At 37.0% G+C, this 15,899-nt stretch overlaps 1 protein-coding gene across 1 annotated transcript; it reads left to right on the forward strand.

Moving 5' to 3' along the window:
* Positions 1 to 143: 143 nt before the first annotated feature.
* LOC146735758 (uncharacterized) lies at positions 144 to 5,481 on the forward strand. The gene is made up of 3 exons (XM_085506057.1): positions 144 to 273; positions 3,766 to 5,027; positions 5,080 to 5,481. The coding sequence occupies exons 1-3, from the start codon at positions 144 to 146 to the stop codon at positions 5,479 to 5,481; spliced, it is 1,794 nt and encodes a 597-aa protein (XP_085362183.1).
* The last annotated feature ends 10,418 nt before the right edge of the window (positions 5,482 to 15,899 follow it).

A 15,899-nucleotide genomic window follows, 5' to 3' on the forward strand; every position in this document is an offset into this window, starting at 1 on the left:
ACGTCAAGGATTTTCGGCATTGGAAAAAAAGTCAGCCTTCCGAAATTAGTGAAATCTGACCCTGTCATGAAGTCCTGTGCTAGTGCATTCATCCTTCAAAACAAATCTCAGGAGGACATATCAGATCTTGGCATGATGACACGATGGTTACACTCTTTGGTGGCAAGTATAATGATATGCTATCATCACTGCGCCATATCATTTTCACCAAGAAAGTGGCAACTGCTGTATCATTTGTCACTCCTTTGTCAACGTGTGTACTTTCAAATTATGGTATGGATGGGGATGGCAAATGAAATGAATCCAATCGAATGGGGATGTTAATTCCAATTATGACCCCAAAAAATGCTGCGCCTGACAAACTCTTGAAAATTATCCATTGCAACTGTTTGGTGGGATGCAGCTGCAGACGCTATGGACTCCCCTGCACTGCTGTATGTGGCCCTTGCCAAACTGAAAACTGACAACCACAACAACACTCAAGACGTTGATACTGAGGAAGAGGATGATACTCAAAACTGAAAACTCTGAAACTTATTCCACGGACAAAGGTGTTTGTGCAATAGGTAATAGTGGACAGCTGAAGGTCATGAATTTAATTTCATAATGATTCAATAGCTCAGTGATATCCAAAGTTCTCTTAATGTGTTCCTTGCCCCAAAAAACCTGGGGATAGACATCAAGATTATCACATTTGTGTCAATAGTTATGGACTTGCGGTCATTTGGAGGTGTTGGCAGCCATTTTTGACGCCATACTGGATTTGTGTGTTACATTATAGGCCAACATCATTTTTTATGATCTTAATGTGTTCTTTGCCCCTGAAAACCTAGGTATAGACACAAAGATCATGAAATTTGAGTTGATAGTTACAGAGTTATAATCATTAAGAAGTTTCGGCGGCCATCTTGGACGCCATCTTGAAAAAAACACTTTTCCGGGGGTCCTACTTTGGTAAACTTTCAGTATGTTAAAAAGTACACTAACACGTACTGGAATCAGTTGAAAAACCTTTTGTAGCAATTTTTTGGGGGTTAAACTCTATTTTAACCTAACTATAATGTAATTATCTCAAAGCTTGATAACTCCTTGACAGCAGTTTATCATACTTAACTATTTTTTTAAAGTATCGCTTTCCTTTTAGCATGAATCAGAAAATATACAAACTTTTGAGTCTATGCAAAACTGCTAACACAACAGTTGGACCAATCGGCAAACAGTTTGTTTATTGACCAATCAGTGAACAGCTTGTTTGTTGACCAATCGGCAAACAGTTTCTTTATTGACCAATCAGTGAACAGCTTGTTTGTTGACCAATCAGTGAACAGCTTGTTTGTTGACCAATCGGAAAACAGTTTGTTTATTGACGAATCAGTGAACAGCTTGTTTGTTGACCAATCAGTGAACAGCTTGTTTGTTGACCAATCGGCAAACGGTTTGTTTATTGACCAATCAGTGAACAGCTTGTTTATTGACCAATCAGTGAACAGCTTGTTTATTGACCAATCAGTGAACAGCTTGTTTGTTGCCAGGTTTTGCCTTGTATATATGTTTTAACTCAAATTACACTTTGCGGCATTTCTAACAATCCTGATTATTCTAAACATTTACTGCTGCTGTGTTTGCCTGTTACTACAACATAATGTGTTGCCTAGCTGTTTGATGCTGTCATCTTTAGAGCCAGGGAGTCTTCACCTGAGCCTTTGCGTTGTTAGCGTGTGTTGTTATTGTCGCTTGGGACTCAGGTGACGCTTTAAAAAAATGGCATGTGTGCCAATTGGGACAAGGAGCATTCTGCCAGCTTTGGTGAGTCTATTTCTTCACCAGCAGAATGCACTGACCATTTAATTATACTGTCTAAACTACCTATGGCATCATAATGTGGTTTGTCATCGTTTCTATTACAGTCTAATTTCACGCTTATGCTCACAGATATTCAGACAGTGGTATGCAATGTCTGACAGGTGTGCGCACTGGAATGACATGAGAAACCAGTTTCACATGCTTCGGTGTATTGTCGGGCCTGGTAATTAGGTCACCGACTTGGGTAACTTTCCGTTTTATGGGGTCAAAGATGGGGAAAAAGTGCAATTGCGTGTGAATGCCCCCCGGGGAAGTCTGGATAAGGTGACAGCCTTTGTTCCACACACCTGCTACTAGGAACAGCACAAATGTCTGATAAATAAAGTTTCTATTTGACCATGGAGCTCCATGGTTCTACTATAAACATGCTGGATCAGAACAGAATATGAGATGGGTGGTACTCTGTCAGTGTTTTAAATGTTAACACATGCCTGCCCTCAATGTGCATGACGATGTGTCATAGTACAATGTATGTGTACTGTGTATATAACTAAAATCCAGCACAGGTAGTAAAACACATCCATACAATTGTTATTCAAATAATGTTCAATAGAAGTGCACCGTGTTTCATAAAAAAGACGTCAATTTGTTTATGGCCCTTTATAAATTTATATAACGAACGATCTTCATGCTTCATTCAAATTCATTCTTTGATTGTAGAAACAACTTGGTAATGCCCATTATACATGAGTCTTTGCAATCATTGGCAGATTTACTGCCATGAACTGAACATGGATACTATTAAATTTGTTAACGTTTGCAATTACAGTGATTTGTTCACTGAAATTAATTTAAGTACAAATAGTACATTATCGTTTGGCAGAGCCACCCCCACTTTTTTAAATGGTCGACCCCTTAAATGTTTTAGATAGTTGTGATGGTACAAAGATTGAATTACACAGAATGCACCAACATTGCACTGCTGCAATTCGAAGTATGCAACAAACACTTAACATTTATAGTAGAACGTTATCATATTTGTAATATATAATACCAATGAGACTGAAATAAGTAATTGGCAGTACAAATGTAATGTGTTATTCTGGTATAAGGCGAGTGTGATCTTGCCACAAGAATTAGAAAACGTAAGAAGAACGCAGTCGTTTGTTTTGTGTTCTTGAACTTGTAAATGACAGTGTAGTGTACAAGTCAGTTTTTCCATAGTTTTCAATCATTTGTTTTGTCTTCTTGGACTTGTTAATTTCCCCCTACGGCTTTTGTTAAAGGATCTAAGGTTGGATAAGTTATTTCCACGTTTCCATAACACCCAAACGTTGTAAAAAGTTAAGATGGTATGTCACATAGCTACTGTGCAGCAGTCCCACTAATAACTACATGGCTCATAAAATCCACCAGTATTTGGTAATTGTGTAAGGGCTGTTGCAGTTACCTTATCTCAAATGAACCAAGACACATTATATGTTGAGCATTTGTATTCAAACATAGTGGAATAATTCTTCATTGTGAGAGTTCATATGTCAAACCACTAGTTTCATGGGTTCATGGATGACGGGTTTTTGAATATTATATTAGATGGGATATTCAACTTTGCTATAAATTAAAGGGCGTTAGTTGTCGCGCCACGCATGCGTGAGATATATGTGTCTCATATAAACAAAGATGGCGACTTTGACTGTTGTGCAGATCAACGATGTAATGTCCAGTATGTCCAGCGACGTAGATGAACAAGATCTAGTGCAACATTGAAGAAAACCTGAGATGTCTGCAGAAATATTTTAATTCATAAATCGTGAGTTGAACATTGACTGAACATAGTGTGTAAATCAGCCATACACATTTCCCAGTGTCAGAGTTTACAGATTCGTTAGAATTCAAACTATCGTCAGAGTAATACAGATTCGCTGGATGTGAAAATACTGTTACCATTTCCGTCATTCCCAGTACATGACGAAAGCACCTCCATAGGGCCAAGATGGACAAAATGGGTGAAACGTTTTGAGACATATTTGGTTGCCCAGGGAATCACTGAGGATAAGAGAAAGCGTGCCTTACTATTATATTCAGCTGGGGATGAGGTAGCAGATATTTTTGATACCCTACCAGATACTGGTGATGAATTCAAGGAAGCCCTAGAAGCACTGAATAAATACTTTGTACCCAAAGTAAATAAAGCATACAAAGTTTATGTATTCCGAAATGCATCACAGAAACCTGGTGAAACATCAGACAGTTATAACACACGGTTGAGACAACTTGCAAAGACATGCACATTTCATAATGAAGATGAAGAGATCAAGTCACAAATAGTACTATCTACAACATCAGCAAGGCTAAGAAGGAGAGCACTCAGAGACAATTTGTCATTAAAAGACATTCTTGATGCAGGTCGTGCTTTTGAAATATCAGAACGTCAAGCAAAAGGCATAGAGGACACTGATAGGGTAGATCATATTTCGGAAATTAAGCATGTGTCTAAGAAATTTAATAGGAATAGAAAAAAGCCATGGCTGAATTCAAAATCAGGAGAGAGGTCAGGTCAAAGTCAGGTCAAAGGTGCAACTAGAAATGATATTAGTAAATCTTGCTTCAGATGTGGTGGCATATACCCACACAAAGATACTCCATGTCCAGCACGCGGCAAAGCATGCAAAAAGTGTCAACAAATTGGACATTTTGCAAAAGTTTGTAGGAGCAATAATATACAGCGAGCAAAAACAATTGACGTCCACGAAGATAATTCTACAGATGATGAATATGTATACCACATATCAGTATCACCAGTCATTGATAAATTTCAACCACATACACAAGTCATGTTAGCAGGACAACCGGTAGAATGTCTCATTGACTCAGGAGCTGATATTAACATCATAGATGAGAAAACACTGCAACAAATTAAAGGTGTTCAATTATGTTCATCATCAATGAAAACATATGCTTATAATGCTGTAAAACCACTTCCAGTAATAGGTGTAGGTGAAGCTGTAATGACTGTACAATCACTTGTAACCAACCAACAGTTGACTGAGAATTTCTGTGTTGTTAAAGGCACAGGAGGAAACTTGTTAGGGTGTGAAACAGCTGTGAATCTTGGATTGCTACGCATCGTGAATAATCTACATTCTACAACACCTGTACCCACAGTTGAGAAAATAGTTAATGATTTCGTGGATCGCTTTGAGGGCATTGGAAAGATGAAACATGTGAAAGCAAAAATTACATATTGATAAATCAGTTGAACCAGTCGCTCAACAGCATCGTCGTGTTCCATTCCACGTTCGAGATAAAGTAGAGAAAGAATTACAGAAATTGGAAGAGTTAGACATAATAGAAAAGACTGTAGGTGCAACACCGTGGGTTTCCGCGATTGTTGTTGTGCCAAAGAAAGAAAATATTTGTATTTGTGTTGACATGGGAGCTCCAAATACAGCTATAGAAAGAGAACGTCACCCGATACCGACAATAGAAGATCTGATAGTAGATTTAAATGGTGCTACAGTGTTCACCAAAATAGATTTGAACAAGGGATACCATCAAATAGAACTGGATCCTGATTCAAGACACATAACCACATTTGCCACACATTTAGGTTTTTTCGTTACAAGAGAGTTTTGGCATAAATTCAGCGACAGAAATATTTCAGAAGGCTGTCTCTGATGCACTGCAAGGAATTCCAGGTGCTAGAAATATATCAGACGACATAATAGTATTCGGCAAGGGACAGACAGATCATGATGAGCAATTGAAAGCTGTATTACAGAGACTAAGAGACAATAACATTAATGCCAACAGAGAGAAATCTGAATTCAGTAAGTCAGAAATCACATTCTTTTGGGCATACCTTTTCTGCCAAGGGAGTATCAGCCGACAATAAAAAAGTATCATCACTACTGAAGGTCAGTGAACCACAGGATGTAATGGAAGTTTTCTTGGCATAGCACAATACATAGCCAGATTCATACCAGACTTTGCATCTATACCCATACGAGAACTTACTCATCAAGATGTACCATGGTCATGGGGCCCAAGACAACAAAAGTCATTCAGTGCACTGAAAACTGAAATGGCTAGTAAGAAAGTGATGAAATACTTCAACCCAGAGTATGATACCGAGATTATCAGCCCAACAGGATTGGGTGCGATTTTAGTACAGATTACTACAGATGGAAATCAGAACATAGTTGCATATGCAAGTCGCGCACTAACTGATGCGGAGAGTAGATATAGCCAGACAGAGAGGGAGGTATGGGCAAGTGAACATTTTCACTTATACATTTATGGATCATCCTTTAAAATAATCACAGATCACAAACCATTAGAAGGAATCTTCAATAAACCACAGTGCAAGTCTACAGCCAGAATTGAACGTCTGTGTCTACGTATGCAACCATACAAATACAAATACAAAGTAATTTATCGCCCAGGTAAAGAAAACCCAGCAGATTATACGAGTCGTCACTCAGATAAGGATATGACAAATTCTGTTGACCATAGTTCAAGAATTGACACTTATGTTAACTTCATTGTTGAGAATTCAATGCCAGACGCATTGACACTTGAAGTCCAGAAAGCTACTTCAGAAGATGAGACATTACAAAAGTTGTCACATGTAATACTAACACAACGGTGGCATGATGTTGATCCTGAAATTGCTCAGTATAGAAAAGTGAAGGACGAACTCTCGATTGCAAAAGGAGTAGTACTGAGAGGATACCGTCTCGTAATTCCACACGCATTACAGCAACGTACAATAAAATTAGCACATAGGGATAGACCGTATGGTAGATGAACTGATAGCTAAATGCATTCCATGTCAGGCAGCAAATCATAGTTCAAAGCCAACTAATGAGCCATTGAAAATGACCACACTACCTAGTGGTTCATGGAAGAATGTTTCAATGGATTTCTGTGGTCCATTTCCTAGCCGTGAATATATTCTAGTATTAATTGACGACTACAGTAGATTTCCAGAAATTGCATTCCTTCGATCAACATCAGCACAAGCTGTAATTCCACGTCTAGATGAAATATTTGCACGTCAAGGTATACCAGAAGTGGTGAAGTCTGATAACGGTCCACCATTTAATGGACATGATTTCAGCAAATTTGCTAATCAATTGGGATTTCATCACCAGAAAGTGACACCACTGTGGCCAAGAGCAAATGGTGAAGTTGAGAGAGCAATTAGAACTGTTGAAAAGGCAGTGCGTATCGCCGTAATTGAAGGCAAGAATTGGCATAAAGAAATATTCAAATTTCTACGTCAATACCGTGCTACACCACACTACACAACTGACAAATCTCCAGCAGAATTGCTGAATGGAAGAAAACTAAGAACCACACTTCCAGAAATACAGCACCAGGAATACAAAAACAAAGATCTACAATCCAGAGATGCAATGAAGAAACAGATTATGAAAGAGTATGCTGATCAAAGAAATCATGCAAAACCGTCAGACATTCAAATAGGAGATCGTGTACTAATCAAACAAAAAAGAAAACAAAATAAGATGTCTACGCCATTTAAGCCAGAGCCATATCAAGTCGAGCAACAGAAGGGAACAATGATAACTGCTTGTCGAGGAAATCATAAAGTCACACGCAATAGCTCTTATTTCAAGAAACTGAAATTCAGCGAGAGAGTTATTCCACATGAAGAGGATTTAGAAGAGATGCAAGAAAAAGAATTTAATTCTTCAGAAGTTGAAAATGTATCATCTACTCCACCGGACATACAACCACAATCAATACGCAAATCAACCAGATTAAGACGTGAACCGGAATACCTCAAAGACTTCATAACATAAACAATAACAATGAAGATTATTGACCTGGTCGACACCTTCCTTCTCTCAGGGTTTTGAGTTTAAGTATGGAATTTTCTAGTACATCATGATGTAGTTACAAAAATGTAGTTAGTTATATTGTTAATGTTTAATGGTACATTCTCAGGGTTTTGAGTTCAAGTATGGAATTTTCTAGTAGTTAGTTAGTTATATCGTTGAGTTTATGCTTCATCGTTACTACTGCAATGAATGTTTGTGAGATACCTATGTTTATGAACTGATATTATAACCTCTGTAAAGCAAATTAAAGGCTATCATATAGATTATACCAGACTTACCAACCTCTGCAATATGCTTTATTCTTTAACATTCATGGACTGAATATCTAAAGAGGAGATGGATGTAATGTCCAGTATACTAGTACACATTTATATTCATATAATTGTTATTTGTGAAGTGCGCCCTCACAGGCAATATGTAAGGGAGTGTTTACAATATGGCTGCCATGTTCATGCAGTGAACAAATGAAGCTCAAGTTTGTGTTCCCACCATTGTATTAATTTCTGGCTCAAGATCTTACAAACGAGTACAAACTGAGACGTTACTAAGCTTTAATTATGTATTTTGTAGGTGATTGGAAGGTTTCGAAGGAGTCACTGGCGGTAATTAGTGCAAGTCGCACCCAGGTCAAACCTCATACTTGTGATTTCCATTAGAAGTGTGCATTGGATTGTGGGAAAACCAATGTTTATCAACACAAATGTCGCACATGACGACCACCGCCCTTTAATTGTACCACAAGACCAGCTAATATTCCACTACCCATTGCCCATATACAATCTAGACATTCTTCACATACTTAAAATAAATACCAAAAGAATATGCTTAACTTCTCATCAATAAGCAGAAGCGTGTGCAATTGTAAGAAGGCATATTATTGATTTTTGAGGAGAAAAATATGATATTGATATGAAGATGTTAATGGTTGCTAGGAGCACACCTGTTTATCAACAAAATAAAGTATCTTAATTCCAAGTATTATGTAATGCATATCTGTGATAACTGCTATACAATTTACTTTTTGTTGACGTTGTGGCCGACTGACTGACCTTAAAACACTCCTCAAAAATCGAACATGTCATAAACAGTTTTTTAGGATCATGCCTGAGCAAATTTCATTCATTTTTTGGTAAGAACATCATACATGGTTGGTTACTGATGTGCATGTTCTTATTTTGGAGGTTTGATTCAAAACTAGTGTCATGAATTTATTTTCGTGTATCTATTGACCGATTTGGTTGGCTGTGTTACTAGTGAATGGCTGTGTTATGTCCGTCATCGTTTAGACCCCAGCGGCGCCATGGACGGAATTAAAATCATTGATGAGGAACTAAATTTGACAGTTGGTATGTGTTTGTTCCCGATTTAGCAAGTTATTAATCCAGAGTTAGCGGGACCAGCGCAATATAAACATGACCTTGATAATGGGATTCTGTTTTTCCTGAGTGTTCAAATAATAGAAGCTGATATTTTGGGACTAACGTTATGTAATTGAAACACAAGCCACAAGTATTAGATGGCTTACAAAAGAGGCTATAGTTAATATGGGCAAATGATTTGCTTGAGCCATTGGTAAATTTATGGAATTGATTTTGCTGTGACAATGTATATATGTATGAACAATTATGTGAATATGGTGTTGTGTGTTATAGGAAGTAGGTGATGTCTTAAGTCTTATGGTTATGTCATTTGAATCAAGAGGGGAGGTTAAAGTACTTGATTGGAAAGAATGATTATATTTGTTCTTTGGCAGTGAATGGCTTATTTGTACTTGACTGTGACCCACCCACCACTCGATTGTAATTTGGCCAGCTGCTATTAGACATCACTCAGCATGACTAGTTGGAAGACAACCATGTAAAAATAGTGTGAATAGAATAAACGTCTGTAATGAACAAGGAAAAAATAAAGTTTTTATTTTTTATCTTAACCATCAATATACAACAAGTTTACCAAATTCGAGTAAGAATAAAGTAAAAAGTTGAACCAATAGGAGATACAGGTAATGGTTGAATTATCTCGCCTGGAAGAAAATAAAAAAACAAGTGGTAAGGATTATATATTGTAATGAATGATTTGAGTAAGGTGTTGAGTAGAGGAATGTTCAATAGGAAGAACATTGTTGAAATGATTGGACTTTCCATAAATGAAATCTTGAGGCACATTGTAAATAACTAGTGAGAGGATGCTGAAAGCACTACCGTGCATTCAAGCATCCTCTCAATGAAAACACAGGTTATGCATATTTACATTATAATGAGGTAAATTAGTGTTGTAAGTGTTGACGGAAGACCCAAATGATAGGTATCACCACCGCCCAATTTGGTAGTAGTCATATTGCCGAAAATACTATATCTTGTTGTTTTCAATAAGTATATGTGCAGCAACAATAAACTGTACAAAACCAGTAGTTAACTGTTTACAAGACAGTATTATAGACCCATATCATGCAAAGTTACAGGGTGTTGTACAAATATACCCCCTTACTTTTAGGCTATTGTATGTTCATCCAACTGTTCATTCAGAATGAATAAGAAATAAAGTAGGTGCAAAGAGACTATATGGAATGTAATTGTACTTCATAGAGTTATCAATGATGATATTAATTCCATCAGACTGATAGAACCGGTAAAAGTAATGAATTTATCGCTTGGCAATGGTAATGTGTCATCTGACATATAACCGGAGTGAATTGACCATGTGCAAAAACAGCATTGTTGGTTTGCATAAGACAGCCCACACACATGCTATAAGGAGTAAACTTCTTGTATCACCAATGACAGGGCTGTAAATGAGTCAACATCAAACCAGAAACATAGAATGCAAATACATGGACCTGTTTGTACAGAATCCCAGTTCATCCCTCATTATTTATGTGGACCATGTTAAAAAGATCTCAAACCATTATGAGGCCAATGAAAAACAAATTTGGTGTTTCCAGTATTAGAGTAAAAAATATTGGGTAGTTAGGCAGGGATTTTATTATTTTAGATTTATTTTTTCCCCAACATGTTCAGTCTATATCAAATACAATCATTTTAAACAATTTTTGTTTACATGATATTACTATCAAATTTTGTTTATTTTAGAAAAAGGTAACTCATTTCCATAAAAATAAAATTAATAACAAATGACAACACATGTCATTGTTTAAGGTTGAGGTGAGTGGCATGAACTGTAGATCGATGGGACCATTTCAAAAATGGCAGTTGGCAACAGAAAAACCTTCACTGATGTACATGTGTATGTAGTGAGCGCAAGGAATTGGCCCCTATCAGTTTCTGCCTAATAAATGACAGTTAGGTACATTCCTGCTGTGGCCATTTACCTACAATAGCAACAACACAAGCATGATAAAAGCACTCTGATGTACACATTGCAGCTCTTGCTGTTTCTTGCATGTGACAACAATCCGCCTAAATCACAAGAAACTTGTAGTGAGCCAAACAATGATCATGAAAAAGTAAGAATGAATACAGCCAGCCATGCCAATGTGGTGAATCAAATGCAATTTCTTGCATGACTTTCTGCTCAATATTATACAGTGTGTATAATATATAGCCTATGCCGAATAATCAATGGTGTGGTCACAAATGATCATGAAGATTAATCATGATTACATACTTCATAGACACTATAACATTACATTAATGGGCAAAGACTATAAATCATATCCATGCCCCTAGACATGGCTACATCCGAGGTCATCATTTTGCCAATGCCATTCTTGCATGTCATTGTTGCTGGGTGCATGGACTAGACTATTAATGTACAAGTATTTACACATATCGGCCTTAATTGGTTTTAGATGCTATTTTATTGAGATGCATCGCGACAACTGTGGCCGTGAAGGACCGGTAGGTTAGGTAATTGTTACTAGTCGCACCGTGCACACACATCATATGAGTTCACAGGCCATAGGCCTAGTAAATCGCTGTCATCATTTATATACGATGCAATATTTATTTTTGGTCATTAGTTTCTCTGATTCATGACATCATGTGCCAATAAATCCTGAAAATTGGTTTTGCTAAGCGATGAGTCGTTTAGTACAAAACACGGCAGAGCTCCAGAAGGAGTACCTACACTTTATGCAATTTTTTTTTAATTATGCTAATTTATTCATGACGTAGCAGTTTCTGTGCTCATGAATATTCATTAATTTGTGGGTCAATACATTTTAAAAGGGGCGATATATTATTTTTGGGGGAAGAGTTAGAAAGGGGGATTAGCAATCCTTAGGGGGTCAATACAAAAGAAGGGACGCATTTGGAGAGCAGCCATGCTCCTCGTGTCTGTTGTTGCACGTGACCTACAGCTGTCAACTGTGTTCGTTCTTCGACGGCTTCCATGTGGGGTAGTATTTTTGTGTTCTGTTTTCCTGACTTGAGTTTTTGAATCCGCTGTTTATGTTTTTAACGTCTTTCATGTCTTTTGTAGGAGTGTCCAATCCGTGATTCGAACTTGCTCACATCACAGTACAAATCAACTGAGCTATGTGGGTAGTCATGCAAATTAAATAATTTGTTGTAATATTTAGCTTTATTGCCAAATGGTGTTTGCGAGAAAAAGATGGGCAGGCAAGGGAATTGAACCCAGGTCCTCCTGATCACTATGTAGAGAGCTGACCCACAAAACCACAATGGGTTGACTGGATGTGTTTGCATTTGATAAGACTATACTATATAGTGTGTATATATATATAGAAATACAACATATTTCTATTATTGAGTTACAATTGTCCAAAAAATTGCCAATTTTGTGTTTTTACTTGTGTAAACTATATGCATGCCATAACCCGTTAGTGTACATCTTGCCAATTGGGTGTTTGCCATTTGCGTTGCCCATACCTGACCCGACCCTAACCCTAATGTCAAGACACGTTCCTGTTAATAATTCCGTTGCCCATACCTGACCCGACCCTAACCGTAATGCCAAGACACGTTCCTGTTTATAATTGCTCAATAATGATACTCTGTTGTGCACTGTCTGCCGGTAAGTTGCATTGATGTCAAGTGATTAAACAAGTCGCGTTTAAGTAATTTCCACTATTAACAAGTGGTTAAATTGTGACAATAAATGTGTGGACAAATATTTGAGATTAATTTTGGTGTAGACAACTCTCGTTTAATTATTTTACACCATTACAAGTTGTTAAATTGAGAGAATAAATGTCTCAACAAATATTAAATACTTAGTTTGATGTAAACAACTCACGTTTGATTAATTCCCACAATTACAGGTTGTTAAATTGAAAGAATAAATGTGCGGACAAATATTTTAGACTTATTTTTGTGTAGACATCTCTCGTTTGATTAATTCCCACAATTACATGTTGTTAAATTGAGAGAATAAATGTGCGGACAAATATTTTAGACTTATTTTGGTGTAGACAGCTCTCGTTTAATTATTTTACACCATTCCAAGTTGTTAAATTGAGAGAATAAATGTGCGGACAAATATTTTAGACTTATTTTGGTGTAGACAGCTCTCGTTTAATTATTTTACACCATTACAAGTTGTTAAATTGAGAGAATAAGTGTGCGGACAAATATTTTAGACTTATTTTGGTGTAGACAGCTCTCGTTTAATTATTTTACACCATTACAAGTTGTTAAATTGAGAGAATAAATGTGCGGACAAATATTTTAGACTTATTTTGGTGTAGACAGCTCTCGTTTAATTATTTTACACCATTACAAGTTGTTAAATTGAGAGAATAAATGTGCGGACAAATATTTTAGACTTATTTTGGTGTAGACAGCTCTTGTTTGATTAATTCCCACAATTACAAGTTGTTAAATTGAGAGAATAAATGTGCGGACAAATATTTTAGACTTATTTTTGTGTAGACAGCTCTCGTTTAATTATTTTACACCATTACAAGTTGTTAAATTGAGAGAATAAATGTGCGGACAAATATTTTAGACTTATTTTGGTGTAGACAACTCTCGTTTAATTATTTTACACCATTACAAGTTGTTAAATTGAGAGAATAAATGTATGGACAAGTATTTGAAACTTATTTTGGTGTAGACAACTCTCATTTGATTAATTCCAACAATTACAAGTTCTTAAATTGACAGAATGAATGTATGGACAAATATTGACCATTATATTTGTGAGTAAATACCTGTTGTTTAATTAATTTCCACCTCTACAAGGTTGAGAGAATAAATGTGTCGACAAATATTTGATACTTATTTAGGTGTAAGAACTCGTGTTTGACCAACTTCCACCATTGCAAGTTGTTAAAATAATGAAATAAATATACTGGTATCATTGGATATTTGATTTAATTGTGAAACTTTCTAACAAAATGTTAACTGCTGGCTTCGAACCCTCAATCAACAATTCCGCAGACACAGTATAAATTCAACAACACCACAGAAGATATTCGTCTGTTGCCTGAATTGTTTTCGTAATATAGGGAACGCCATCGACACTTTAACAAAACTTACCTTGACTTGGGTCTTGTTTATCTCTTGTCACAATCTGGAAACTGTTGAACAAATTGCGCGTCGTCCAGTTTAAGACGTTAGTTATTTTATTATTTATTCATTAAGTTTTGTATGGTGGAGTTTTGTGAGGTTTATTATTTTTTTGCGACGTTCTTTGTTTACTTGTTTACGGTTTGAGAGATTTCAGCTTATTTGATTTACGTTTTTACGGTAGCTCTGAGCGGGACTCAAACCCACTGTCTTTTCAAGCTAATTTTGTTTTATTTTGATGGCACGCTTGTGTACCACGCCACGACGTTGGTCGTTAAGTGGTGTTCATTTTTCTAACTACTCCAGTGTTCCGATGAGTTGAACGGAAAAGCCAAAACGATTGCTGGTTTCTGATTGCTTTGTTCTGGTGAGTGTGTATCTAGTGTGATTCGAACCCATGTCGTTTGTATTGGGCGTTTTTTTATTTCCCATGTTGGCTACGCCGTAATATGCAACCACTTCCCCGTTTTATTGTGATTTGGAGTGTTTAATGATGTCTTCCTCACCCGTCACGCCATGACCCAGTTTCAACCACACGGCCATTTTGCAACACAGTTCGTGATCCTCGGCGTCACCCGACTGACTATATGAGCGTTCTGTTCAACTGTTAAGCTAGGATTTATTACCGTTATTATCATTATATTGTCACGTGATTTGTTTTACCTTATGTGTAATGTCTTAAGTATCTTTATTGTAATTTGTATATACCAATTCGTATATACCGAGGAAACGACCCCGATTGAAGGTCATGTATTTTATGACGTCACCAATTCGTGTGTAGGTACTGCTTCTAGATCTGTGCCGATTTCTGGCACCCAAAATTGATTCTCGGCTCAGTCCTAATTACGCGTTTAGGAATGACCTGGTGATCCAAAATTGACCTCGAATGAAAATACTGCCGCCTACGGCGGGTCCCGGGATCATTGCGTCAAGTAGATATGACGTGTTAAGTACTTCGTGTGATTGGCTGTATGATTGAAGGTTACGCCTTATAGTCTTTATACTTCCTTGTAATTGGTTAAGTTTTGATGAGTAGTAAACGAAGCTTGAGTCGGTCTGGTTAAGGTTATTCAAAACTGTCTTTACTCAGTGGGCAACGCGTTAATGTACTTTAATTAAAGGGCGGTAGTCGTCGCGCTGCGCATGTGCGAGATATATGGGTCTCATATAAACAAAGATGGCGACTTTGACTGTTGCGCAGAACAACGAGTACGAACTGAGACGTTTTCAAGCTTTAATTAGGTAATTTTCATGTGATTGGAAGGTATCGAAAGAGTCACCGGCGGTAATCAGTGCAAATCGCGCCTAGGTCAAACCTTATACTTGTGATTTCCATTTGAAAAGCGCATTGAATTGTGGGAAAATCAATGTTTATCAATACAAATGTCGCACATGCGCAGCGCGACGACTGCCGCGCTTTAAAATTGACGGGAAATTTGTTGAGTACTATTACATGCATACTCATGACATTGAGTTTGACAGTCATTGATTTCATTACTGGCTTTCTCACGAATTACTTTCAATGCCCCACACCTTCACCAACACACGCCAGTCACGGTTACAATTAGTGTATATATTTAATGTTCACCTTTCTTTTATTGGCCAGGCAAGCAATTGTAATATATGAAAATGTCCATTATGTGGTTACATCGTAAACTTCACAACTTATTGTTGACTTGTTATGTGTAGTCACATTGTCGTTGTCATGACAAACGTCACTGTAAATACAATAGCGTAT

This window comes from Saccoglossus kowalevskii, chromosome 12, assembly GCF_978046115.1.
Source record: "Saccoglossus kowalevskii chromosome 12, keSacKowa6.1, whole genome shotgun sequence".
NCBI classification, from domain to species: domain Eukaryota; kingdom Metazoa; phylum Hemichordata; class Enteropneusta; family Harrimaniidae; genus Saccoglossus; species Saccoglossus kowalevskii.